We start from the raw sequence: 27,707 nt of genomic DNA on the forward strand, positions 1-27,707 counted from the left end.
ACTGTCTCAAACGCCGTCACATTTTCATTAAAGTACGATGCCCTCAATTAAGCACAATATTCTAGCTGAGACTGCACCAGTGTTTTACAAAAGTTCATCAGTAGCTCCTTACTTCTGGGTTCTCTGCCTCTATAAAACCAAGGATCTTGCGTGCCCGTGTAACCACTTTCTCTGATCAGCATCATCATCGGGCCTCATGGCTATTTTAGGTGGGCCCTGGGGGCATTCTCAGGTCACTGGCTGCCATTCTGATACCCAGCAGACTTCCAGGATTGGGGAACTAGGTTTAAGAGACTGTGGCCTGAAATTGGACCCCAATTTCTGTTTTTCCCCAAGTCAAGACGCAATAACCAATTTCTGTCCATAATCTGTACATTAGGTAAGGTTTATTGAACCGGCTTTTATATAAAGGGGCGCAGAAGCTTATGGTCACTCTCCACCACAAAATACATGGAAAGACAGAATGGTTGAACTTTTTTGCATCCATCTGCTAGAGCTGTGAATTCTCTCCACTTTGACTATCCCTGCATTGAGTTGGTATAAATGCTCATGGGGCGACGGTTTGGGGGTTCGTCTGAATTGGAAATAAAAATGGTAATGGTTATTGGTTTGGTGACAATTTCATACTTCAGCACCAGATTGCCATCAAAAGCTGTGCAATACCTGAAAGTATCCTTCATGTTCTTCAATTGAGTGTCATTAGTTGCCTTCTTAATGAAGATATATTTGCAGTTTTGTGACATCTGAAGTGTTAGGCAGGAACTCACTGAAGTATTTCCCTATGCAATACATACCATTGTAGATCTTGCTGCTTGATTTTCTCATATATTTGATTGCTTCCATTTCTTTTCAATCCCTTTGTTGTTAATATATGTTCATTGTGTCTGGCTTATATTACTTTAGACATGCACTAGTTCATATTTAGCTTGAGGACTTTTTCCATCTTAGTCATGTTTCTGTTCACCCTTTCCCTAAACCAAGATATCATCTGTTAGAACATCCACTCCTTTGGTGTCATGCTGCACCTGTGTCAAGATGTGTTAAATAACTTCCATGGTTGAAATGATCCCAACGGGCATTTCTCCCCAAAGGATTAACAAGTATAACTCTGACGTGTCTTCATCTAATTGTACTTGCCCATTGCAAAAAGTTACAGCAAGCATGCAAAATAATGTTAGCTTTGATAACTGTGACACTATTTCATCAATGTTTTGCACTGGATAATGCTTCCTTTTCCTTGAAGCTCAGGATATTTCTGACTCATCAGCAATCTAACTAAACTACCATCACCATATAACTGTCTCATATCTTTCACTTTCTTTCTTATTTAAGTTTCTCTGTTACAGCTGGCACACAATGTATTTTATCACAAATGTTTGGTTGAGCATCAGTGACCAACTGTCATTCAACATCTCCTTTGTCTCAGATCATCGCCTGTTTGACATCATTGCTTGTTTCATTCTTACTCTCATACTCTCATGGATTTCTTTTGGTTCTTTGCTTTATTCATAAGGATATTTTCCTTTGCCTTTCATAATTTAGCAAAATTATTTAAACCTTATCACAACATAGAGTCATTGGTCGTAGGCTGGACATTGTCCACTTGATGCAATTTCTACAATTCCACAATCTTTCTTTGACCAGCTAATTCTGATTTGTTTCATTGTTTGAAGAGTCATCTCTATTCCACTCGTATTACTTATAATGTTGCTGGTATTGAATAATTATTCCAGTTGTCTCTTACTGGCTTCTGCTGCACTGCAAAAATCTGCTCCCTGCAGATCTGAACTCTTCCTCCTTGATTATCTGGCTCTGACTCAATCAACGTTTGCTTGAGATAATCGTGCACTTTGCTTTCCTGCCATACAGAACAAGCCTTTAAATGTATCAGCATACTTCTCTGTCATTTTTATGCACTTATTGACTGCAGTATTCTTTTGATCTGTCCTATTGTTGGCATGTGCATGGGCTGGCTGTACTCACTGTTCCATAATTGAAATTCTAGACTTTTATATTTGTCTTTATCTTTCGTACACCACATTACATTTTCCTATTGACTTGACACTGAGGCCAAACTATTTCACACCGACTTTGCAATGGATTTGTACCTTGCTTCTTGTAATCTGACAAAAGTCAGGCATTACATTAGATTGATGTATCTAATTTGAAACAAACAGTCGTTGTTTATGCTGCCCATTTATTATCAGCACCTGTCAGAGATTATTGCCTGTTTGACATTTCATCTGTCTGGCATTATCGATGAACTAATATGATCACCAGGCTGATACTATCGGCAGGCTGATATGATTGCCAGTCCTATATCATTACTTGTCTGATGTTATTGCCTTCTGACATCACCAGTGGGATGCCAGAGCTCCAGGAGAATCCAGGTGGCAGAGGTGAGTGCAGTGGCCATCACTAAAAATAATAATAGGAGAAGGTTCTGGGGAAACTGAAAGGTCTGAAGGTGGATAAGTCTCCTGGACTGGATGGACTACACCCCAGGGTTCTAAAAATGATAGCTAAGGGGATTGTGGAGGCATTGGTGGTGATCTTTCGGGAATCACAGGAGGCAGGAAGGGACCCAGAGGACTGGAAAGTGGCTAATGTAACACCACTGTTTAAGAAGGGAGGAAGGCAGAAGACGGGAAATTATAGGCTGGTTAGCCTGCCTTCGGTCATTGCTAAGATTTCAGAGTGCGTTATTAAAGATGACATCATGGAGTACTTGGAAGTGCATGATAAATTAGGATTGAATCAGCACCTCTTTGTCAAAGGGAGGTCATGTCTGACAAATCTATTAGAGTTCTTTGAGGAGGTAACAAGGAAGTTAGACAAAGGAGAACCAGTGGACGCGATTTATTTAGATTTCCAGAAGGCCTTTGACAAGGTGCCGCATAGGAGAGTGTGAAATAAGATCCTGGCCTGGATAGAGGTTTGGATGACTGGCAGAAGGCAGAGAGTGGGGATAAAGGGGTCTTTTTCAGGATGGCAGCCGGTGACCAGTGGTGTGCCTCAGGGGTCGGTGTTGGGACCACAAGTCTTCAAAATATACATTAATGATTTGGAAGAAGGAACTGAAGGCACTGTTGTTAAGTTTGCAGATGATACAAAGATCTGTAGGGGGACAGGTAGTATTGAGGAAGCAAGGGACCTGCAGAAGGATTTGGACAGGCTAGGAGAGTGGGCAATGAAGTGGCAGATGAAATACAATGTGGAAAAGATTGCAAATAATCTTTTCATCAGAAGTTCATCTCATTATGCACTTTGGAAGGAGGAATGGAGACATAGACTACTTTCTAAATGGGGAAATGCTTCGGAAATCAGAAGCACAAAGCTACTTGGGAGTCCTTGTTCACGATTCTCTTAAGGTTAACGTGCAGGTTCAGTCGGCAGTTGAGAAGGCAAATGCAACGTTAGCATTCATGTCGAGGGCTAGAATACAAGACCAGGGGCGGGATTCTCCCCTACCCGGCGGGGCGGGGTGTCCCGGCGGGATGGAATGGCGTGAACCACTCCGGCGTCGGGCCGCCCCAAAGTTACGTAAGTCCCCGCATCTTTAGGGGCCAAGCCCTAACCTTGAGGGGCTAGGCCCGCGCCGGAGTGGTTGGCGCCCCGCCGGCCGACAGGAATGACCTTTGGCGCCACACCAGCCGGGGCCGAAGGGACTTCGTCGGCCAGCGGAAGTCCGCGCATATGCCGGAGCGTCAGCGGCTGCTGATGTCATCCCCGTGTATGCGCAGGGGAGGGGGTCACTTCCACCTCTGCCATCGTGAAGACTATGGTGAAGGCGGAAGTAACAGAGTGCCCCCACGGCACAGGCCCGCCGCCGATCAGTGGGCCCCGATCGCGGGCCAGGTCACCGTGGGGGCACCCCCCCGGGGCCAGATCACCCCGCGCCCCCCCCCCAGGACCCCGGAACCCGCCCGCGCCGCCTGGTCCCGCCGGTGAGGTAGGTGGTTTGATTCCCATCGGCAGGACCGGCATTACAGCGGCGGGACTTCGGCCCATCGCGGGCCGGAAAATCGCCGGGGGGGGGTGGGGGTCCCGCCAGCAGGCGTGCGCGATTCCCGTCCCTGCTGAATCTCTGGTGCCGGAGACTTCGGGAGATGGCGGGGGCGGGATTCACGCCGTCCCCCGGCGATTCTCCGACCCGGCGGGGGGTCAGAGAATTCTGCCCCAGGGATGTACTTCTGAGGCAGTATATGGCTCTGGTTATTTGGAGTATTGTGAGCAGTTTTGGGCCCAGTATCCAAGGAAGGATGCGCTGGCCTTGGAAAGGGTCCAGAGGAGGTTCACAAGAATGATCTGTGGAATGAACAGCTTGTCGTATAAGGAACGGTTGAGGACTCTGGGTCTGTAGTCGTTGGAGTTTAGAAGGATGAGGGAGATCTTATTGAAATTTACAGGCTACTGAGAGACCTGGATAGAGTGGACGTGGACAGGATGTGAAATGACAATGAAATGAAAATCGCTTATTGTCACAAGAAGGCTTCAAATGAAGTTACTGTGAAAAGCCCCTAGTCACCACATTCCGGCGCCTGTTTGGGGAGTCTGGTACGGGAATTGAACCGTGCTGCTGGCCTGCTTTAAAAGCCAGCAATTTAGCCCAGTGTGCTAAACCATCCCCACTTGCTGGAAAAACCAGAAGCAGAGGACACAATCTCAGACTAAAGAGATGACCCTTTAAAACAGAAATGAGGAGGAATTTCTTCAGCCAGAGGGTGGTGAATCTGTGGAACTCTTTGCCGCAGAAGGCTGTGGAGGCCAAATCACTGAGTGTCTTTAAGGTCGAGATAGATAGGTTCTTGATTAATAAGGGGATCAGGGCTTTTGGGGAGAAGGCAGGAGAATGGGGATGAGAAAAATATCAGCCATGAACAGCACGGTAGCATAGTGGTTAGCACAGTTGCTTCACAGCACCAGGGTCCCAGGTTCGATTCCTGGCTTGGGTCACTATCTGTGCGGAGTCTGCACGTTCTTCCCGTGTCTGTGTGTGTTTCCTCTGGGTGCTTCGGTTTCCTCCCACAGTCCAAAGATGTGCTGGTTAGGTGGATTGGCCATGCTGAATTGCCCTGAGTGATCAAAAAAACGTTAAGTGGGGTCACTGGGTTACGCGGATAGGGTGGAGGTATGAGCTTGGGTGGGGTGCTCTTTCCAAGGGCCAGTGCAGACTCGATGGGCTGAATGGCCTCCTTCGGCACCATAAATTCTATGATTCTATGATTTGATGATTGAATGGTGGAGCAGACTCGATGGGCCGAATGGCCTAATTCTGCTTCTATGTCTTATGGTCTTAATTCTTGTCTGACATCATTGCATGTCTGTCATCACCACTTGTTTGATGTCTCATCTGTTTGACATCATTATTGATTTGACATTATTGCCAATTTCATTTTCACTCTCAGAATGCTTTCCAAAGTATTTTGTTTTTGGTTCTTTGCTTAACATATAAGGATAATTCATTTTGCCTTATTATATTTTATCACATCGCATGAACATTTGGCTGTTGGCTTGATGTTGCCTCCTTAATGTAATTTATCTTCATTTTACAATTGAAAATAATTTTTCGTAGTGATACCTGATTTCTTCCACTATTCAAAGAGATATGTCTTATCTCTGTTCCACTCAAATTAGTTGTAATGTTGCAAGAATTGCATAAGTTTTCTTGCTGTCTTTTATTGCCTTCTGCTGAACTACACATATCTGCTTCCTGCAGATCTGAATTATTTTTCCGTAGTAATCTGGCTCTGACTCAATCAAGTTTTATCCCAACTAAGATTCGCTCTCTATTGGCACTGTTTACAGGGATCTTTATTCACATGACTTGGCACTAAACCCATTGCATATCTGCCAGTTCTTTCTCAACCTGATAGTAAACATATAGCTTTCATGTACAATATTCTTCTCTATGTAAAACATTTCTCGTTAATGCCTTTAGATTCCAGTTCTTCTCTCTCTCGCTGTATAGAAATATATTACACAGATCCATTGCTTCTTCATTTATCAAATGCAGTAAAGTGCTTTGTTTGTATCCAAGACTCAGTTGTTGTAAACAAAGTAGAGCACTTTCTTTATTTCCACAGCAATAATTGCCTTAATGGTCAAATGGTCTGTGGGCTTCTAACCTACCATGTGCCCAGTTTTATTTTTTGCAATCGTTAGACTTAATTCCAGATTTTTAAAAAATGTAATTTATTCGAACCCAGATTGCCAGAGCATTACCCTGGGTCTCTGGATTACTATTCCAGCAACAATATCACTATGTCACTGCCTCCCCAGAATTTTGGATGGTGTCGAGCTTCTTGTGTGTTGCTAGAGCTGTACTCATCCAGGTAATGGGAGAGCATTCCATCACACTCCTCATTTGTGCCTTCTCGATGCTGGATAGGCTTTGGGGAGTCAGTAGATGAGTTAGGGCAGCACGGTAGCATTGTGAATAGCACAATTGCTTCACAGCTCCAGGGTCCCAGGTTCGATTCCGGCTTGGGTCGCTGTCTGTGCGGAGTCTGCACATCCTCCCCGTGTGTGCGTGGGTTTCCTCCGGGTGCTCCGGTTTCCTCCCACAGTCCAAAGATGTGCAGGTTAGGTGGATTGGTCATGCTAAATTGCCCTTAGTGTTGGGTGGGGTTACTGGGTTATGGGGATAGATTGGAGGTATTGACCTTGGGTAGGGTGCTCTTTCCAAGAGCCAGTGCAGACTCGATGGGCCGAATGGCCTCCTTCTGCACTGTAAATTCTATGACAAACCCTCTGGAAAAAGAGGTGATTATTACAGATAGGGGCCAACAAAGACATGGAACTAAGTTTAAAATACTGTCTGAACTGCTTCCAGATTCTCAGAGTGGACACCACCATCGGATTCGAGGAGATTTTTACCGGAGAGAACGGTTACTAATGCATCAAGGCTAGAACCCTTTCAGGGACACGCCTCTATTTTCCCCATTATAGAACCCAGATTACTAAACCACTCCAGCAGCCCCTCAATATTGGCTTCCCAATAATAAAATAATAAATTGGGTAAAGGCAAACCTCCTGATTGGCCATCTCTCTGAAGTAACGTCTTACGGATATTTGGGGTCTTACCCACACAAATAAAAAAGAATATGAATTTATTAAACTTGACAAAGAAGGACTTGGGGAGAAAAATAAAGAGACATTGAAAAAGAGATTTAAAAATCTCGGAAGCACATTCATCTTGATAGTCTGGGCCCTGCCCGCCAAGGACAGGGAGAGATTATCCTATTTCTGTAAGTCAGACTTAGCCCCATTAACCAGAGTAGTATAGTTTCATTTATGGAGCGACGCACAATCGTGGGCCACCCATATTCCCAAACAACGAAGCTAGATCTGGCAAAACAAAATTGCAACATTTCCAGATGGTTTCCCCTCCCATGTTGGTTACCCGGAAAGTATTTGCTCTTATCCAAATTCACCTAATACCCAGAGAAGGAGTCAAAGCTTCCAAGCAGCTTCACTATCTCATCCATGGTGGGTAATGGGTTCATAATATAAAAAAGCAGGTCATCCGCATACAAGGACACCCCGGGCTCCACATCACCCCCGATGTATCCTCTTATTCTTACTGGAAGATCTGAGCGCTATGGCAATCGGCTCTAAGAGCAGTGACATTGGACAACCCTACATCGTGCCCCTATTCAACAAAAAAAACGCAAATTCACAGCATTTATGTGAACACAAGCAGTAGGGGTCCTATGCAATAAACAAATCGAGAATATGAGTCCAAATCCAAACCTCCACAGCCTTTCAAAAAGATATCCCCACTTCACCCTATCAAACGCTATTTCAGCATCCAGGGAAACAATCACCTCCGGGTTCAGATACCAAAGAGGGGAAGAGAACAACACTTAATAACCAACGTATTTTGGCCGACAATTGCTGAACCTTGCCGAAGCCTGTCTGGTCAGTGGTCCAACCGCTGTGCCACCACTTTTGCAAGTAACTTTGCATCTGCATTTAAAAGCCAAATAGGTCGGTACAATCCTTGTCTTGTACTGACTTTGTCTTTCTTAAGGATATGGGAAATAGCAAGTATAATGGGCAATGAACCCCGGGACATCAAACCATAGAATTTACAGTGCAAATGGAGGTAATTCGGTCCATCGAGTCTCCACCGACCCATGGAAAGAGCACCCTACTTAAGCCCACACATCCACCTTATCCCCATAACTCAACCTAACCTTTTGGACACAAAGGAGCAATTTAGAATAGCCAATCCACGTAACTTGAATTGTGGGAAGAAACCAGTGCATCCGGAAGAAACCCATGCAGACACGGGGAAGAAGTGCAAACTCCACACAGTCACCTGAAGCTAGAATTGAACCTGGGTCCCTGGAGCTGTGAGGCAGCAATGCTAAACATTGCGCCACTGCGCTGCCTCACAAAATACAGATTTACATTCTGAAACCTGAGAGGGTCTCAAAACCTCAATCCAGTCATTCTCTGACACCTCATGCTCTGTATCCTATATCATCTCTGCCCCCTTTCATGCATCTGGAGACTTTTAAATTTTTATTCTTTTCCAATTAAGGGCCAATTTGTCGTGGCCAATCTACCTACCCTGCACATCTTTTGGGTTGTGGGGGTGAGACCCACGCAGACAAGGGGAGAATGTGCAAAGTCCACATGGTCAGTGACCCGGGGCCGGGATCGAACCCAGGACCCTGGCACCATGAGCCAGGGGTGCTAATCACTGTGCCACCATGCTCCCCTCTCGTTAAACATATCTAAAATTAGAGGTCTAACTGTTCTGCAAATGTCTTATAAAACTCAATGGGGAAACGATCGGGGCCAGGAGCTTTATCCGCCTGCATCAATCCAATACATTTCCTCATTTTCTCTGGGGCCTCAGCTCTTCCACTTCTCCCCCTCCACCCATTTGGATGGATACCCATCCCAAAAATCCATGTGAAATTCATTGAAGATTTCTTTGGAATTTCAGGCCAATATCATGGTCTTTATGTAGAACAGCATTTTACTAATACCGTAATTTGACTGAAAATAGTGTTCAAATGGCTACAGTCATTAAATAATTAAGAATCTTGATGCTATTTCAAAAAATTAAGAATCTAGATGCTATTTCAAACAATCTTTGAATACCGCATTAGTTCTTACAGATTAAAATATTTGTTGCAATTCTAATTGTGCATATCAATTGTATGAAAAATAAAAATGACAGTCTAATTCAGGTTTTCAATTACAAAATAAAAGTACTTACTGGGGATGCTGGAAATCTGAAATAAGACAGTAAATACAGAATATTTCCAGCATTTTCTGTTTTTAATCCCTGATTTTCAATATATGGATGACGTTAAGGAAGTCACAGAAGGTTAACCTAACCAAACTAATAGCTTAGTTTCTATCCCACGTTCTTTCTGTAGACAAACAGAATTAGGGCACATAGGAGTATATTTCAAAGATTTTTTGTGTTGTATCCATACCGTCTGGTAATAATCAAATGTTGAGTTGTTTTCAGTTTAAATTACCCTTGATTGGTCTATAACTGACTTTTTCTAAACTTGCCTAATATTCTTTATTTCCATGCATGAATATATTATGATTTGATTATTATTTATCTGGATTTATAAGTTCTTCTAAGGCTTGCTTAGGTCTTGGTAGGAGGTCCATTTGATCTTCTCTTTTCCATTTATAAAACAAGTACTACAGCATAATCTGCATTAATTTAAATCACTTTTAGCTGGATATCAATATCAACTATATAGCAGCATTATAAAATCATCCAAATTGAATTTAGCCAAATTGTGGGAAACCACATACAGTTGTGTAATTACATGCAGTGAACTTAACTTTATAATTTCCATTCTCTTTGGACCCCACCACAAACTCTGTACTCTTAACCATTGATTTTGTCTCCTTTACAGCCACTGTTTCAGACTTGAAACAGACTGTTACCAAACTCTGCCTCCTTTTTGATCCTGAGTCGAGCTTCAAACTCCACTGATTCTCTTTATCACAAAGACTGCGTATTTCCACCTCATTTGCATAACCCACCTTCATAACTGAAATTGCCCAATTTTTACTGAAAGTGTCATCTATGCCTTTTCCATCCAGGCTCAGCTATTCCAAAACTGTCTTGACTGGACTCACATCCTTCAGAATCAAAACCCTAGTTCAGCTAGACATGTATGTCTATATCAAATCCTGTTACAAATCTTATTGCCCTTCACCCATGTCTTTGTTGGTTGGCATTGTCTACCAGTGCATCCAATTTAAAATTATCATCTTCATGTTTAACTTCTATCAGTCAATTTGTGAAGGAAGGGTCCAGAAATCAATCTTTACTCAGTTTGGATTTATTCACAAAGTGAAACATTACAAAGGTATAGCTCCTCACCCTACTCTCTAGCCCAGAATCAATACGTGTCTCTTTGTATCTATTCAGATAATGAATACCCTCCACCTGTTGATCCTACCCAGATTTTCTACAATTAACAGATTCACTTCTATTTTTAAAAGAAAACTGAACAGTAAATGCATCAAAGATAAAAGAAAATATATATTTTTACAATTTTATATATTAAATATGGTATTGCAGGATGCCTCTCTTCTAGGACCCCAATAATCTCTTGGCATATGCACCTCTTTTTCTGAAACAATCAGATAATAGATTTCTTGTATCAACCCATTTACTCTTGGAGATTTTCTTCCTCTCTAACATTGTTTCATGCAAACAAGGTCAATCCTTAACTTTGTTTCACTTACAATTTTTGTAGTGTATACCTTATCCTACAAGGAATGGTTATCTAGATAATATTCAATGGGAAAACTATTTTCAGTACAACCCTTCCCTAAACTATTTGGCAATTAGAATCCCATATTCACCACTTCGACAAAAGCCAGTGTTTCTGCAGCTAAAGTACTTTAACCAATTATTTATATTTTCTTAGATTCCCAAGCAAAAGGGAACATTTTCCTGTTTTCACCCACAAACATATTATGAAACCAGCTGCACTTGAATACCTATCAGAAAAATTGGCATGAGAGGCATCATTGAAAGTAACTAATTTCATGTTCATGGATATTTAAATATGCATTTCAGCATATTTTTTTGTTTATTTTTTATTTGCCCTTAAATTATCCTAACTTTAAAGTGCTTCAAAGCAGTACGTGTTTCCAAAGCATCAAAATTATCATTCAGTGTTGTCTGAATACATAACCAATTCAACTGCTGAATCAAACTTTATAACACTTCTGTTTCTTCTTTAGATGGCACATCATCTTTCTTTGATGACCTAGCATGATTAACTGGGAAAGGTGCAACATTCTCTAAATAAGATTGATGATTCAAAGTTACTCCAGACCCATTCTGCTTAATGTTTAAAGCAATCTATTTAAAAGCCCCTAAAGCCTGACCTGCAATCTTAAATTCAACTTCAATGTTATTAGTAAAACATTTTTCAAATTCCACTGTACCACCCCAGAAGAAATAATGAATCATGTAGATGCCTGAAAGTTTCCCTTTTTGATATCAATGAACCATTGGGAAATCTGATTCTAGTTGAACACAGCCGACTTTCAACAAGACAGACCTCACTGAACAACACCACAAACTTTAGGCATCATTCAGATCATAAACACATTTGTTTAATTTCAATAGTTTTCTTTCTGCATTCCTTGTCACTTTAAATGGTTTCAGAAACCCTTCTCTCTGAAAATTTTCACCCTACAGAAATGTGACTTTTATGTCAATTGGTCCACACTCCCATGAATAAGCTAAAGAAGTTTTTAAAAACCTTTTGGGATTACTTATCCATTGTGGGAGACTCCACTCTAACATATCTACTCTTCATAATCCCGAACAACAAAGGGCAGCACAGTAGCACAGTGGGTAGCACAGCTGCTTCACAGCTCCAGGTTCGATTCCCGCTTGGGTTGCTGTCTGTGTGGGTTTGCACGTTCTCCCTGTGTCTGCGTGGGCTTCCTCCGGGTGCTCCAGTTTCCTCCCACAAGTCCTGAAAGACATGCTGTCAGGCAGTTAGATAATTTGAACATTCTGAATTCTCCCTCTGTGTACCCAAACAGGTGCCGGAATGTGGCGACTACGCGCTTTTCACAGTAACTTTATTGCAGTGCTGATGTAAGCCTACTTGAGACAATAAACATTATATATATAATGTATTCTGCTCCTCAGGACTTTCATTGCAAACATACCTTCTATTAACTGTTCAGATTCTGAGAGTTTGTAATCAATCCCAATTAACTATGAGGAATTAAAATTAATAGTTTAATTATGATGTTGCATAATCACAGTCTTACTATAATTTTTATGATGGTAATCTTTATAATAATCTTTATTGTCACAAGTTGGCTTACTTTAATGCTGCAGTGAAGTTACTGTGAAAATCCCCCAGTTGCCACATTCCAGCGCCTGTTCGGGTACACTGAGGGAGAATTCAGAATGTCCAGTTCACCTAATAGGCACGTCTTTCGGGACTTGTGGGAGGGAACCAGAGCACCCGGAAGAAACACGTGCAGTCACGAGGAGAACATGTAGACCAGGGGTGTGCAAACTTTTCTGTGCAAGGGCCACATTCAGAAATTCACAATTTTAAAGGGCCGCATAGTATATTATGTAAAATAATTAATATTTAAAATAGCCAAAATAAAAGGTTTTTAAAGAAAAAAAAAGCAATTAATTTTTATTAATTAATATTTTAAAGTAGAAACTTTACATGAAACACATTTATTTGAAAAACAAAGTAACTCAGTTTAAAGCAAAAAAAGCAATTAATTTTTATTAATTAATATTTTAAAGTAGAAACTTCACATGAAACACATGTTGTGCCGAGCAATGATCACCCTACTCAAGTCAACGTATCCACCCTATACCAGTAACCCAACAGCCCCCCCCCCCCATTAACCTTAATTTTTTTAATGACTTGATCTTGGTGGGCCGCATAAAGACGGCCCGCGGGCCGTAGTTTGCCCACCCCTGATGTAGACAGTGACGCAAGCTGTGAATCGAACCTGGTACCCTGGCACTGTGAACCAACAGTGCTAACCACTGTGCTACCGTGACGCCTTATTATCTTATCAGGACTTTTCCATTTCTTATGGCCTTCCCTTTTGTAATATACCACAACCCCAGAATTAAAGTCTATATTAGGCGAACCTCCAAGGTCCCCAAATTTTCAGCCTTGATGAAAGCTATTCTCTTGCATGTGAATTATACAAATCTCATAGAAGGATGTTCTCATAGAATCCCTACAGTGCAGAAGGAGGCCATTTGGCCCATTAAATTTGCACCAACCCTTCGAAAGATCATGCTCCCCATGTTATAGAATCCCTACAGTGCAGAAAGCGACCATTCGGCCCGTCGAGTCTGCACCAACCCTTTGTAAGACCACCCTACCTAGGCCCAATCCCCCACCCTATTCCGACAACCTCATCCTAAGAGGCAATTTAGCATGGCCAATCCACCTAATCTGCACATCTTTGGCCTGTGGGAAGAAACCGGAAAACACCCAGAGGAAACCCACACAGACACAGGCATAGCTTACAAACTCCGCACAGACAGTGGCCCAAGGCCAGAATTGAACCCTGGTCCCTGGCACTGTGAGACTGCAATGTTTTTTTTTAATTTTAGATTACCCAATTATTTTTTCCAATTAAGGGGCAATTTAGCATGACCAATCCACCTACTCTGCACATTTTTGGGTTGTGGGGGCGAAACCCACGCAGACACGGGGAGAATGTGCAAACTCCACACGGACAGTGAAGTGAGACTGCAATGTTAACCACTGTGCCATCGTTCCTCCCAAATTATTGACCCCGCAAGGGCAGTGAGTCTATTGGAGACAGTAATTTGAAGTTTATTCTGATGTACCAGGTGGGATACAACTAGCCTTGTTGTATGGATGGATTTGTATGGAAAAGGTCCTTTCAGATGGGGTTTATAAGGCCTAGATTCATCTCCATAGTGATCATTGCTTCCTCAAGGAGGGGCAGCTTGTAACCTCAATTGCTCATCCCATGGTCCCATTGGAGGTCACGATCCACAGTTTGGAACCCGCCTGCTCTAGATAGTACGTGCTGCAACCATTAAGAAGACTGCATTGTCCTAATTGATGGCAAGTTTCTCGTGTATTATCGCAGCTGCCCGTATCAAGGTGAATAAGTATTTCACCACACTCTTGCTGAGATGGCATATCCATTTAAACAACTAACAAATTAATAATTATTCATCGTGAATTAATTTGTATATGCAGGCTCGTATAGGTAATCCATCTACGTTTAACTGTTGGCCAGGACACTAGAACGCTCTACATTTCTGATTACAATAGAATGTAGAAAGATCTGTAGTTTCTTGTCTCATCAGTGCAGCACTGAAATTATACATTCAAATCCCATATTAGCATTTGAATCAACAGCACAGAATTGGCACAATGTAGAAGAAGGCACTTTGGCCCATGTTATCTGCACTGGGTCTCCGAATGAAAACTCATCTTGATCCATTTTCCTGCTTTCTCCCTGTAACCCTGCACATTCTTCAATTTTAGGTAACAGTAGAACACCCTTCTGCATGATTCAATTGAATTTGCTTCCACCATATCCTCAGGCAGTGCATTCCAGACCCTAACCACTGCTTTGTGAAAAGGTTTTTCCTTGCACACTATTGCTTCTTTTACTCATCGCTTTGAATTTGTACCCTCTGGCTCTCAATCCTTTCATGAATGGAAACAGTTTCTCCCTATCTATTCTGTTCAGACCCTTCGTGATTTTGAATACCTCATTAAAATCTCCTCTTGGCCTTCTTCCTCTAAGGAAAACAGTCCTAACGTCTTCAACCTATCCTCATAACTGAAGTTCCTCATTGTAGGAACCATTCTCATTAATCTTTTCTGCACTCTCTCCAATGCCTTTATAACCCTTTCTAAAGTGCAGTGCCCAAAACTGGATGCAATATTCAAGCTTAATACAGTGCTGCACAACAGCATAGGCCTAACTAATCACTTATACAAGTTCAACATAACCTCCTTGTTCTTATGTCCCTATTAATATAACCCAGGATACTGTATGCTTTACTGTACATGCTCTCAACCTGTCCTACCACCTTTATTGACTTATGCACAAAAACATCCAGGTCCCTCTGCTCCTGCACCCTATTTAGAGTTGTACCCTTTACTTTATATTGTCTCTCAAAGTTATTTCCACCAAAATGAATCACTTCACATTTCTCTGCATTGAACTTCATCTGCTACTTGGCGATTCATTATGCCAACTTGCCTATGTCCTTTTGAAATTCTTCACTATTCTCCTCACAGCTCAAAGTGCCTGAGTTTTGAATCATCTGCACACTTTGAAATTAATTAGGTCATTAATATGTATCAGGAAAAGCAAGGATCCCGACACTGATGCCGAAGGAACTCCACTACAAACGTTCCAGCCCAAAAAACATCCATTAACCACTGCTCTCTGTTCCTGCCACTTAGCCAATTCCGTAACCATATTGCTACTGTCCATTTTATTCCATGAGCTATAGATTTCCTCAATGCTGTTGTGCAGCACTGTATTAAGCGCCTTTGGAAATCCATGTACACCACATCATCCTTCTGACAGGGACAAGAATGCTAAAACTGAGCAAAGCCTAACATTTGTACAATGGATGTCAATCATATTAATATAGGCAAATGCGTAGACAGTATTACGTGTGTTTGTATGTCATAATTAGTTATCACCAAAGATACATTTTACATTCTCATTTTGTTATATTTGAGAGGGGCAGTTAGTTCGATTGGCTAGATGGCGAGTGCATAGTTCAAAATAATGGCAACAGTGCGGGTTCATTTGCCATTTCGGCAGAGGTAGATTTGGGGACCTGCCTCCTCACCCTGCCCCTGAGAATGGAAGGCAATGGCAAACCACCACTGACAGAAACTGCCAAGAAAATTGCTCAGGATGAAGCATCGACAGACAAGGGCCTGTTTTTGAGCTGAGCACTCATGAATGAATGAATAAATTAAGATATATTTGCCTGCACAATACAGAATGAAAGCATTACCAGGTGGAAAAAAACTCCCCCAAAATGTCAAAGTTAATTTGTGGCAGGTTTTCCAGGAAATTTCCTGTTGGCTCTACCAGCGAGTTCCCCACCGCTATTCAATGACACTTAGTCCCTTTTTAGGGACCTGGGGAGTTTCTCACTGGTTTAGCCCACACTTAGAATTTTTTTAGCACTGGGGAGCTGAACGCAGAGATCGGACCGCCATTTTGAATGGGTCCCCCGATCTCTAAGGGAGCTTGTGGGTCCCCCCCTCCCCACATCCATGGGTCATGTCACTGCCTCACACATGGACACTACCCCACAACCCACAAATAAGGGAACCCCGCTTTGGGTTCCCCCTCTTCAGGCCCCCAAGGCACTTACAGCACCCCCTTCCTTCTGGGACCCCACCCAACCCCCCAGAGGGGCGTAGTTACCTGTCCTGCAATCCCCCACTCTTCAAATCCCCCTCCACCTTAATTTCATGGGCATGGCCCTCCTTGTCCCTGACTCTTGGCAGTACTGCCGTGGCACTCTTGCACTGCCATCTTGGCACCCAGGAAGTGCTCCTGCTGGCTTGGCGGTGCCATCCGGGCACCTTGACAGTGCCAGGGTGGCAGTGCCATGATGCCAGATGGGCAGAGCCAAGGTACCCGCATTCCAGGAGGGGGGCCAGAGAGCCACCCTGCACTTACCCTGACCATCCTGGAGTGTCCGGTGGCCCGGGAGACGCTCCGGGTGCCGTTCCGCCTGGTCCACCTTTGTGTGGACCAGCACTGATCAGCGCCCGGCTGCAGCCTCCCTGGCAAGGCCGAAGAATTGAGGGAGGCTGCTGGATCCCACGCAGTTAGGTCGTAATTAGATTTACGACCTACTTCTGCGAGCATTATTCGGTCCCGCCCATTTGAAGCGGGGTTTCGACTCCGACGTCTCATGGGGCTTGAGGAGAACCCCGGGAGGTATGGAGCTGGAGGCCTTTCCCGGCATTCTCCAGCCGTGTTGCGCTCAAGCGAGAGTCCAACGCAGCCGAAGATTCGCGCCCAACACCTTTTTCTTGCTTTGCCAGTCTTCATATTGTAAATTTTTCTATGTTCTTGATCTTGTGTCAGTTTAATTTTAATTAGATTGCAATTATTGCAGACAAAAGTTGTTTTGAATACATAGCAGAGATTCATGTTATATATTGCTTATTTGTGTTCATTTCTCTTCCCTAGAATAAGATACTCTACAGCTTCTACAGGCTAGTGAGCCACAAATCGTTTGAACCAATAACCATTGCTTTAATAACAATGAATGTGATGGTGATGGCTTGTGATCATTATGGACAGACGAAAATGTTCGCCTTAGTTTTAAATTGGTTCAACCTAATATTTGCAGCAATATTTACAGTTGAAGCAATTTTAAAATTATTAGGCCAACGCCAATACTATTTCACTCAAGCCTGGAATATCTTTGATTTTCTAGTTGTCGCTCTTTCCCTGATAGGTAAGTCCCATTTTACTGTTGTTCTTTCTGATTTGATGAAAATGATTTTTAGAGGAAAGTTGTTTCAGGGAAGAAAAAGCAACTTTGTGGGGGAAAACTCAAGTACAGTACTAGATGAATGAAGCAAGGAGAACCTTAGAGTAGATTCATGAAGATCTAAGTAAGGTGGATCTTCATCCCCTCCACACCAAATAACATTTAACGTAGTTTATTCATGATTAACTTTTTAAATGATCAAAGCTTGAATTTATCTTAACAAAGTAGAGTGGTCAAGACGGGGTATTGAGTACAAGAGTCGGCAGGTCATGTTGTATAGGACTTTGGTTAGGCCACATTTGGAATACTGTGTGCAGTTCTGGTCGCCACATTACCAGAAGGATGTGGATGCTTTAGAGAGGGTGCAGAGGAGGTACACCAGGATGTTGCCTGGTTTGGAGGGTGCTAGCTCTGAAGAAAGGTTGAGTAGATTAGAATTGTTTTCGTTGGAAAGACGGAGGTTGAGGGGGGAGCTGATTGAGGTCTACAAAATTATGAGAGGTATGGACAGGGTGGATAGCAACAAGCTTTTTCCAAGAGTGGGGGTGTCAATTACAAGGGGTCACGATTTCAAGGTGAGAGGGGGAAAATTTAAGGGAGATATGCGTGGAAAGTTTTTTACGCAAAGGGTGGTGGGTGCCTGGAACGCTTTGCCAGCGGAGGTGGTAGAGGCGGGCACAATAGCATCATTTAAGATGCATCTAGACAGATATATGAACGGGCGGGGAACAGAGGGAAGTAGACCTTGGAAAATAGGGGACAGGTTTAGATAAAGGATCTGGATCGGCGCAGGCTGGGTGGGCCGAAGGGCCTGTTCCTGTGCTGTAATTTTCTTTATTCTTTGTTCTTTGTTCAGTAGAAAAAACTATTTAATCTTGTTATTTGTTTGCTAGATTCATTTTGTAAAATGTTAGTTTAACAATAAAACTGGAAGAGCTTACTTTGCAACATTGCATTGAGTACCCCCCCCCCCCCCCCCCCCCTTTACAGGCATTGAGCATTATGTAATGATATCTTTCATTTATTTTAGTTATAGCTGATATTATTTTATCACTGGTGGAGCTGCCTGTAAATAATATCTCTTGTTTATTGCCATATTGTTTTTACTCAGCCCACATACTAAAATGCACAAGTAGCTAGCTACAGATGTTTCCTTGAAATAGCAATACTTTTGTTTTGCATGATAAGTAAAAGCATTATTAATGTTAGAAATCAAAGGCAACTTCATTTGGAGAAAGGTTACATAAATATAATATTAAACAATTAAAACATAAATGTGCACCTCTATAAAGGTCATATTGTAGGATTAATTTTCTAATCACGTTATCAGCAGGAATTTTGCCTATTGAGAGCACATTTGCAAAATTTAGTCACATTACAAGTCTGATTTTCAGCCCATCAGTTTAAATAGCAAATTCATGTGCAATACTGCCTATAATTCCCATTGACACTTCTGGATGGCAGGGCTCTTTATTGCAAGCATGGAATTGAAAACGTACTCCTTGTACCTCTCATATAACATTGATAAATGGGCAGCATGGTGGTGCAGTGGTTAGCACTGCAGTCTCACAGCGCCGAGGTCCCAGGTTCGATCCCGTCTCTGGGTCACTGTCCGTGTGAAGTTTGCACAGTCTCCCCGTGTTTGCGTGGGCTTCGTCCCCACAACACAAAGATGTGCAGGGTAGGTGGACTGGACAAGCTAAATTGCCCCTTAATTGGAAATGAATTTGTACTCTAAATTTGTTTTTAAAACAACATTGAGCAATGGATTTTTCCCTGAAGGTTGATAATTTTGTGAATTACAATCACTTAACATTTCTGTACCTTTCAACTGAAACTGTCCAAATATATTATAACCAGTAGTGGCCTACAGTTGGATCAGATCTGATTGAGTTTAATCCACTAACATTTGCGCTAATGATTCCCACTCACGAAAGGCTGCTTAATAACAATAATAAATTGCAGATCTGATAAACTTTTGAATATTGTACCAAAGTCAAACCACATTGCATCCATGCCTCAACTTCATTCCATCATTTCTGTTCATTATTATAGCACTCACTAACAACTCTTGGAGAATAACAAACAAAGTTTATCAGCTTAAAATGAACATAATCCCTTAGTCATGCTATTCAATACAGACAGGTAAGATCCTAATAAATCAATCCCCAAGTTAAGGATGATGAAGATCCGTTTAATCACCTTTCATACGGTACTTGCCCTAGACTTCCATGGGGAATGAGGAGGGACTTGCTGCTTCCTGGTGCCAGCCTGACTCAGGATGCTAATTTTATTCATTTGTGGTTGCCCATCGTGTCCCTGGTATTTTGATGCATCAAATTATTGATGTCTGTCTATAAAACGTAGAGCACAGCAGACATCGGCTGGCACACTGCTACCAAGAGTAACCTGAAAGTCAACGCACCTGATTTCTTGCAGTCACTTTGGAGAATTTAGGGGCATAATTATCCCATTTTACTTTCTTTGCAGAGCTTTGTTACTTTACCATAATTTACTTGGACCAGATCTTTAATTTATTGCCTGTTTCTGAATTGAACTTTACTTCATTTCTAAATACTCAGCCTGGCTTCAGTGCATAGTGTGGCACTCCTCTGGGAATTTCACTTGCCCTTGGAGAGCTGGAAGATAAAAGTGTCATGTCAGGAAGAGTGAGGTGGATTTGTGTCTACCCAAGTAGTCACATGTCACACATCCTTGCGCACTTACTCTGACATTTATACTTCACCAGAGAGGCAATCACAGGACGCTGCTGTATTTTCGATGACGGTTGTGATGCCACACATGGTCATAAAAATCACAGTTGGCTTGAATCTTTATACTACTTTCTCTTTTCAGAGTACCCCTGGTTGGCATATCCAAGGTCAGCTATTATTCTACAGCAATCTGTGTGTAGCACCTATTTTCAAGGCTACTGTGAGGTCGTCAAAGCCCCACACCAAATTCCTGACTAAACCATTGAATACCACAGAGAATTCACTGTGAGTTGACTTACGGAATTTGGAGCCAAAGATCTTTGGAGCATCATATGGAGTTATTGAGAGAGCCCCTTGGTACATTTAAGTCCTTTGTTAAGGGAATGTCACTGTAGGTTCCATTGAGAAGCCATATACCTCAGGTGGAGTTGATGTTCTTTATTAAAGCCAAACGTCACTGTGAGGATACAATTAGTGGGTTCATACTTGGCAAGCCATTTGCACGTGCTAAAAGGACATAAGAAATTACTGGTGCTCAGCATCTTGCTGTTCCCCCTCTATCATGCTGGATCTTTCACCCAGTGCTGCCTGTTCTAACTCTACTCCATTCCCCAAAGCAGATATTCCAGGGTTGTTACTTGCAGCACGTAAAGTGGGTCCCTCAGTATGGTGGTTAGAGGATGGATCCTCTCACTCTGGCCCATTTTCTGCTGTTCCTCAGACAGCCTTACAGAAACAGCATCAATGTACAATGGCTGCAATACAATCCTTTGAGTACATTTCAGTAGCCAACAATGCGATTCAGCAGTGCTAGTGGCTGAATGCATAAATGAGGAATAATTCCCAACAGGAAGAAAAAGATGCAAAAATACATACTGACTTACAGTGTCAAGATAACTATGCTAACTACTTTAATACTCAAAATTAATTATTTTTATACCACTGCCCCTCCTAGTTTGGTATCATCTGCAAGTTTAATCAGTTCACACTAAGTGTAAAAACTCAAGTTATTGATGGAAATTAAAAATGCTATTGATCCCAGCAATGGCCTTTGCCACACTGTAGTCAGTATTGATCTTCACCCAATGTGACCCTGCTAACCAATAACCATTGTTTTCTACCCCATGTTTCAAAGAGGAATAGGGAAGTTCTCCCTGGTGTCTTGATCAATATTTATCCTTCAAGTAGCATCTCAAAAACAGTTTGTCTGCTCTCCTGCTATTGTCACTGGGTCAAAATCCCGGAACTCCCTTCCCAACAGCACTATGGGTGTTCCTGCAACTCTTGGACTGCAGCGGTTCAGTAAGGCAGCTCATCATCAAATTTTCAAGAGCAATAAGGATTTTATTTTAAGAAATTTAGAGTATCCAATTATTTTTCATTTCCAATTAAGGGGCAATTTAGCGTGGCCAATCCACCTAACCTGCACGTCTTTGGGTTGTGAGGGTGAAACCCACGCAGACATGTGGAGAATGTGCAAACTCCACACAGACAGTGACCCAGGGCCGGGATTGAACCCAGGTCCTCAGCACCCGAGGCAGCAGTGCTAACCACTGCGCCGCCGTGCTGCCCTTAGAGCAATTAGGATGGGCAATAAATGCTGGTCTTGCCACCTATTCCCACATCTCATGAACAAATAAATTAGCTGCAATGTTTCTTTTTATACAACAGTAACTACACGTCAAAAGTATTTAATTGACTTGTAACATGTTGGGGCATCTAAAACAAAAATGGTATTATATAAATGCAAATCATTCTTTGAATTCCCACAACTTTGATCTTAATTAGTAATGTTTCATAAGTACTTTCAATAACTACTTTCTGAAGTCTGGGTGCACAGTACTATCTTTGTTTGGACTGTCACTTCCCAAAAGAATCAGGGCATTCGGTCAGCCAATTTTTCCCACCTAAAGCCATGGTACTGTTTACTAGGTCATTATAGTCCAGAAAATTCGCAGGTATCCTCCTCCAAATTGGTTCCATTATTTTACATGGAAATAAAGTAAGACCAGTGGATATGTAGTTGCTTGTGCCTGATTTGTCATCACATTAACCTATTTATAGTGTACCCAAATATCATTTGATTTCTCATCTCAGTTATAATGGCTGTTTTTTAAAAATAAATTTAGAGTACCCAATTATTTTTGTTCTCCAATTAAGGGGCAATTTAGTGTGGCCAATAAACCTACCCTGCACATCTTTGGGTTGTGGGGTAAGACCCATGCAGACACGGGGAGAATGTGACCCTCTATAGACTGAATTGGTTAATGCTACACCCCTGTATGCTTCACCCGATGCCGGTGTCTAGGTATTTACCTTGTGTACCTTGTGTTGCCCTATTATGTATTTTCTTTTTATTTTATTTTCATATACTTTTTTTTAATTTAGAGTACCCAATTCATTTTTTCCAATTTAAGGGGTAATTTAGTATGGCCCATCCATCTAGCCTGCACATCTTTTAGGTTGTGGTGGCGAAACCCATGCAGACACAGGGAGAATGTGCAAACTCCACACGGACAGTGACCCAGAGCCGGGATCGAACCTGGGATCTCGGTGCAGTGAGGCTGCAGAGCTAACCACTGCGCCACCTAGTCATAATGGCTGTTAATGCCTCACCAATATTCTTACCAGCCACGTTCAACAATCGTGGATAAATGACATCTATTGTTTTGAGCTCTCTCAGTATGTGGATCACCTCCATGTCATTGATATTGAGGTCGTAAACTATAACTTTTGGGCAGCACAGTAGCATAGTGGTTAGCACAATTGCTTCACAGCTCCAGGGTCCCAGGTTCGATTCCCGGCTTGGGTCACTGTCTGTGTGGAGTCCGCACGTTCTCCCTGTGTGTGCGTGGGTTCCCTCCGGGTGCTCCGGTTTCCTCCCACAGTCCAAAGATGTGCAGGTAAGGTGGATTGGCCATGCTAAATTGCCCTTAGTGTCCAAAATTGCTCTTAGTGTTGGGTGGGGTTACTGGGTTATGGGGATAGGGTGGAGGTGTGGGCTTGGGTAGGGTGCTCTTTCCAAGAGCCGGTGCAGACTCGATGGGCCGACTGGCCTCCTGCACTGTAAATTCTGTGAAAAAATAATTCTATGAAAAAACTTGCTACTCCTTTCCTGTTACAATTTTTAATGTGGCTGTTTTGTGAATCAAATTTTGAGTACTCTCAATCAACCAATAACAATCCATTTCTGCCTTTGGCCAATCCTCCATACAATCTACAAAATATTTCCACAGCATTTTCTTAAATTGCCAGCAGAATGGCAGACTGCAGTTCGTAACATAGCCTCACAGAAGTAAACCCGTTCAATTTTAATTTTTAAAATTTATATAAGTTTCCTCATGTCAAAAGTATCAAACATATTTTATCATAAACAAATCTGAAGCAATAATGGAACTGTCTGCCCTTTTAAGACATGTAGGAAGTTTGATTTGATGCTTTAATAAATAAGATTCTTGGTTATATATGTGTAACGAAATTGACTGTGAATATGTTTGTCTTTCATCAGATATTATCTGGGGGGGTTGTGTAATGTCAATTTTGATTAATATGTGTGATTTCTAAAAAGATAAATCTATATTTGCAATAACAGATGGATATGATCACTATGTAGTGTGCATATAATTAACTTTAGTCTTTGCACTGGCCCTCATTATTACTCTCTACAAAGAAAAAGTTAAGGGAAGAAAGTAGTTGTTATAAAAATAAAATATTGTGGATCTTGGAAATCTGAAATAAAAACGAAAAGTGCTGGAAAAAAAACTCAGCAGGTTTGCTCAGCATCTGTGGAGAGAGAAACAAAGAGTTAACGTTTCCAGTCCAATATGACCCTTCATCGGAACAGTTCACCACTCAGTAGTTATTACTCTTCTGTGGAATTTGAAGTTACCTCCCGTGTGAATTCTGTTTAAAAGACATTATTCCACATCGTGGCATTATGTTTTGAATTATATCCAATATCAATAGGAGTACAAATGCGTGAGAACATGGCACAATTCGATGTAGTGTTTAGATATTGGTAAATAAGTTTAGTATGATATATTATGTTGGAATGGAGAAGGGCCAATTTCAAATGCAGAATCAGAACCTGCAAGCAATATTAAAGTTAATGAAATAGTGGGATGAATAGTCAGGTGAAGAACGTTGGGCGGCAGATAATGAAACGACATTTTGCAGCAAGCATGCATGTCCAGTGTGGCTAACGATTATTTAACATATGGCACCGTTAATGAAAACAAAACAGTTGCAAACGCTCAGCAGGTCTTGCTGCAGCTGTGGAGAGAGTGAAGCCGTGTTAACGTTTCAGGCCGGTGACCTTTCATAAGAACAGTAGAAAGGATGTAAGTGTCACACCTGAAATGTTAACCCGGTTCCTCTGTCCACAGATGCTGCTGATACACTGAGCGTTTTCTATTTCCATTTTAAATGTCCAATATGGCAAGTATTTTGCTTTTCTCTTTTAAAAAAAAAACTTTTCCAACTGCACTCAGCAACAAGAACCTGTAAATATGTATTTTTCTTTGTTTTAGTTCCACTGATCAATGTTCAATATTTCAAATTTAACAGGCCCAAGCTAAGGACAAGCAACGTGTATGCGGTACACTATGCATGTGCGGCGAAATTCTTTTAAATGTAATTTGGGGTTGCTTTGTTTTGATGGAGTCAGCTCTAACCTAATGCAGATTGGGAATTCAATTGCATCTTTAAGATACTTTGGTGTTTAACCACCCTGTCTTTTGTGCTGGTAACTATGCTGTGGTCATCCCTTCAGGAATTTTGTTGGACTCATCCGCATCCAAAAAGCAAGGCGTCTCACCAACTATTTTAAGAGTATTCCGAATTGTAAGGCTTGCACGATTGTTGAGGTTGGTGAGGTCTTTGAAAGGAATTCGCAAGCTGCTGTTCACATTGGTGATATCTATCCCGGCTCTCTTCAATATTGGACTGCTCCTGGGCCTCGTCATGTTCATTTATTCCATATTGGGGATGAGTTTGTTCCAAGACCTTCCCAGGGAATCGCCAATAAACGACATGGTGAATTTCGAAACTTTTGGAAACAGTATGATGCTTCTGTTTAGACTGACGACTGCTGCCGCTTGGAATGAGATTCTTCACGTTATGATTAATTCTCCAGTGCAGCGTCAGTTTGTATCATTCACCTATATGACATCGTACATCGTAGTCGCCTATATCGTGATCATCAATATGTACGTAGCTGTCATTTTGGAAAACTTCCATGAGGCCCAAGAGCAAGAGCTCGCTGGCGTGACTGACGAAGACGTGGACATGTTTTATGAGGTGTGGAGTAATTATGACGTGAAGGCAACACAATTCATCACCTATGATCAGCTATCTGATTTCCTCAATGAACTGAAATCTCCTCTGCGAATACCACAGCCTAACGCGGTGAAAGTTGCGGCCCTCAACCTCCCACTCACCAATGGCAACATGCTGCATTGCCTGGACGTCTTGGAAGCTCTCAGTGCTGTTATCGTTGGGAAAGTAGCCGCGTCAGAACCCCTCACAAAGCTGAGTGCGGAAGTGTTTAAAATGTCGATGAAGGTATTCCCCATTCGTAGCACTATGGAAACGATCACAACTACGTTAATGATCCGAAAGGAGTTCAAGGCTGCCTTGACCATCCAGAAAGCGTTTCGAAAGTGGAAAGTCCGTCGATACCATACAACAGCCAAAAAGAAACTTGAAAGATCTTACAGCTCCTTAAGGAAATCACTACGAAGTCTACGATCCAGCAGACCAAACTCACCTTTGACATGATCTTCACCTCATACTGACTGGTGGAGTGAAGAAGCCTTCACATTATATGGGTATATTTGGTGATTTAGAAAATAACCTTTCACAGGGTTACATTGGTCACCGTTAAGTTTGTTAATCCAACATTGTTACATTCTATTGGTGACATTGTGATGCATGAATTTGACTTTATAACTTAATTATTCTGTTTATTTTGGGAAAGTTCATCTGTGACAATGGAACTGGCGCTGGCAGTATCAACCGAATGAAGTTCGCTCACTGCTGTGACATGGGCAAGAATGTTTTTTGGGAGAAGGCAATTGGTTACGATCAACAAATATTAACATATTATCAATAAAAATGTCAAATGGATGTCCGCGCCAGAACCGAAGTATGTGATTGTAGTGCACTCAACACTAATATGGTATATTGCGTTTGGCACGGCGCAAACAGGCGACTTGCGTTTCAACGTGACAGATCTACACGTCAATGAAGCATTTATTCGGTGACCTTTCACAGTAATAATGTTAGGATCGCTTCACAATCCAAAATAGCCTTTGTGTAGCTAGAATGCTTGACCGTTGACAATGATTTTGAATGGTAAAGCATTGATCGCAGTTCAAGTGCCTTGTGTTGTACCTCCTGTACCATTTATTCACTTAACCTCATTTCCCCACTTGGCATTTCACAGATGGTCCGAACTTGAACCTCAAGTTCGGATTTTTAGTTTACACAAGATTTGTGTCCCAACAGTCATTTCTGTAATGTTGAGATGATTTCTGATAGTTTTTTTTTGTATGCTGAAAAGAGAGGCATGCTGCTGACGTTTTTCATCTTGCACTCATCAGGACAAATTTTAGATCAGTGCAAAAATGTATACTTCAGGAGAAAGGGGTCCTGATTGGTTGGCAACTCAACTCTGATTGGTGGAGGCATTGCCACGGAGAAAGCAACAGGGAACTCTCGGCTTCTCAAAGCAATTCAGAAAAGGTGCAGACCATGAACGTATTCATTTTGTTTGCACAGAAATATGTCCCCTTTGTGCGAATGTATGTTGCTTCTAGCAAGCATAAATGAGCCACGTTATGAGCTCAACTGATTGCCGTCAACGTGTTGGTGTAGTTATTAGCGCATTCGGGAGCCAATGCTTCCCAATTACACAATCACATCTAACAGGTAGGTGTTTTGCTTTGTGTTTTGAAAGCACAGTTGACTGTGGTCTGTACTCTGCCTTTGAACAACCAAACGGCTTGATTCAATCAGCCAATCATTGGAACATATGGCGTACATATTTGGCATCACACTGACACTGAAAATCAAACACAACGTTCAATTGTGTGATTCTGCAATTGGACAGCACTTGCTGAATAATCTTGACTGTGTTAATTGCTATAGTAGCTAATTTAAGGCAATCCGTTGAGCCCGTAATGTAGCCATAATTTATGCTTGCTAGAGTCGTCATATATTCATAGACAGGAACGTACTGACTGCAAACAAAGGAATATGTTCCAGCCTTACACATTCTTGAATTACGTGGGAGCTTGGGGAGCCAAGAGTTCCCAGTTGCTTTCACCATGGCAAACAGCTTTCCAATCAGAATCAACTTTTCAAACAATCTGCACCCTTTTCCCTGTAGTATAAATTATTGTGATGATCTGGAATTTGGCATTCTTGTGTTTACCCGATGAGTACAA

At 42.0% G+C, this 27,707-nt stretch overlaps 1 protein-coding gene across 1 annotated transcript in view; it reads left to right on the plus strand.

The window, feature by feature from the left end:
• The window catches only part of LOC119963623 (sodium channel protein type 2 subunit alpha-like), a 210,744-nt gene extending 184,359 nt beyond the window's left edge, over positions 1 to 26,385 (plus strand). Inside the window, exons 22-23 of the mRNA XM_038792953.1 lie at positions 17,239 to 17,509; positions 25,031 to 26,385. Coding sequence (XP_038648881.1) covers positions 17,239 to 17,509; positions 25,031 to 26,037 — 1,278 coding nt within the window. The 3' untranslated portion in view covers positions 26,038 to 26,385. The remainder of the gene's footprint in view (positions 1 to 17,238; positions 17,510 to 25,030) is intronic.
• Positions 26,386 to 27,707: the final 1,322 nt, after the last annotated feature.

This window comes from Scyliorhinus canicula, chromosome 3 (assembly GCF_902713615.1).
Source record: "Scyliorhinus canicula chromosome 3, sScyCan1.1, whole genome shotgun sequence".
In the NCBI taxonomy this organism is placed as follows: Eukaryota; Metazoa; Chordata; class Chondrichthyes; order Carcharhiniformes; family Scyliorhinidae; genus Scyliorhinus; species Scyliorhinus canicula.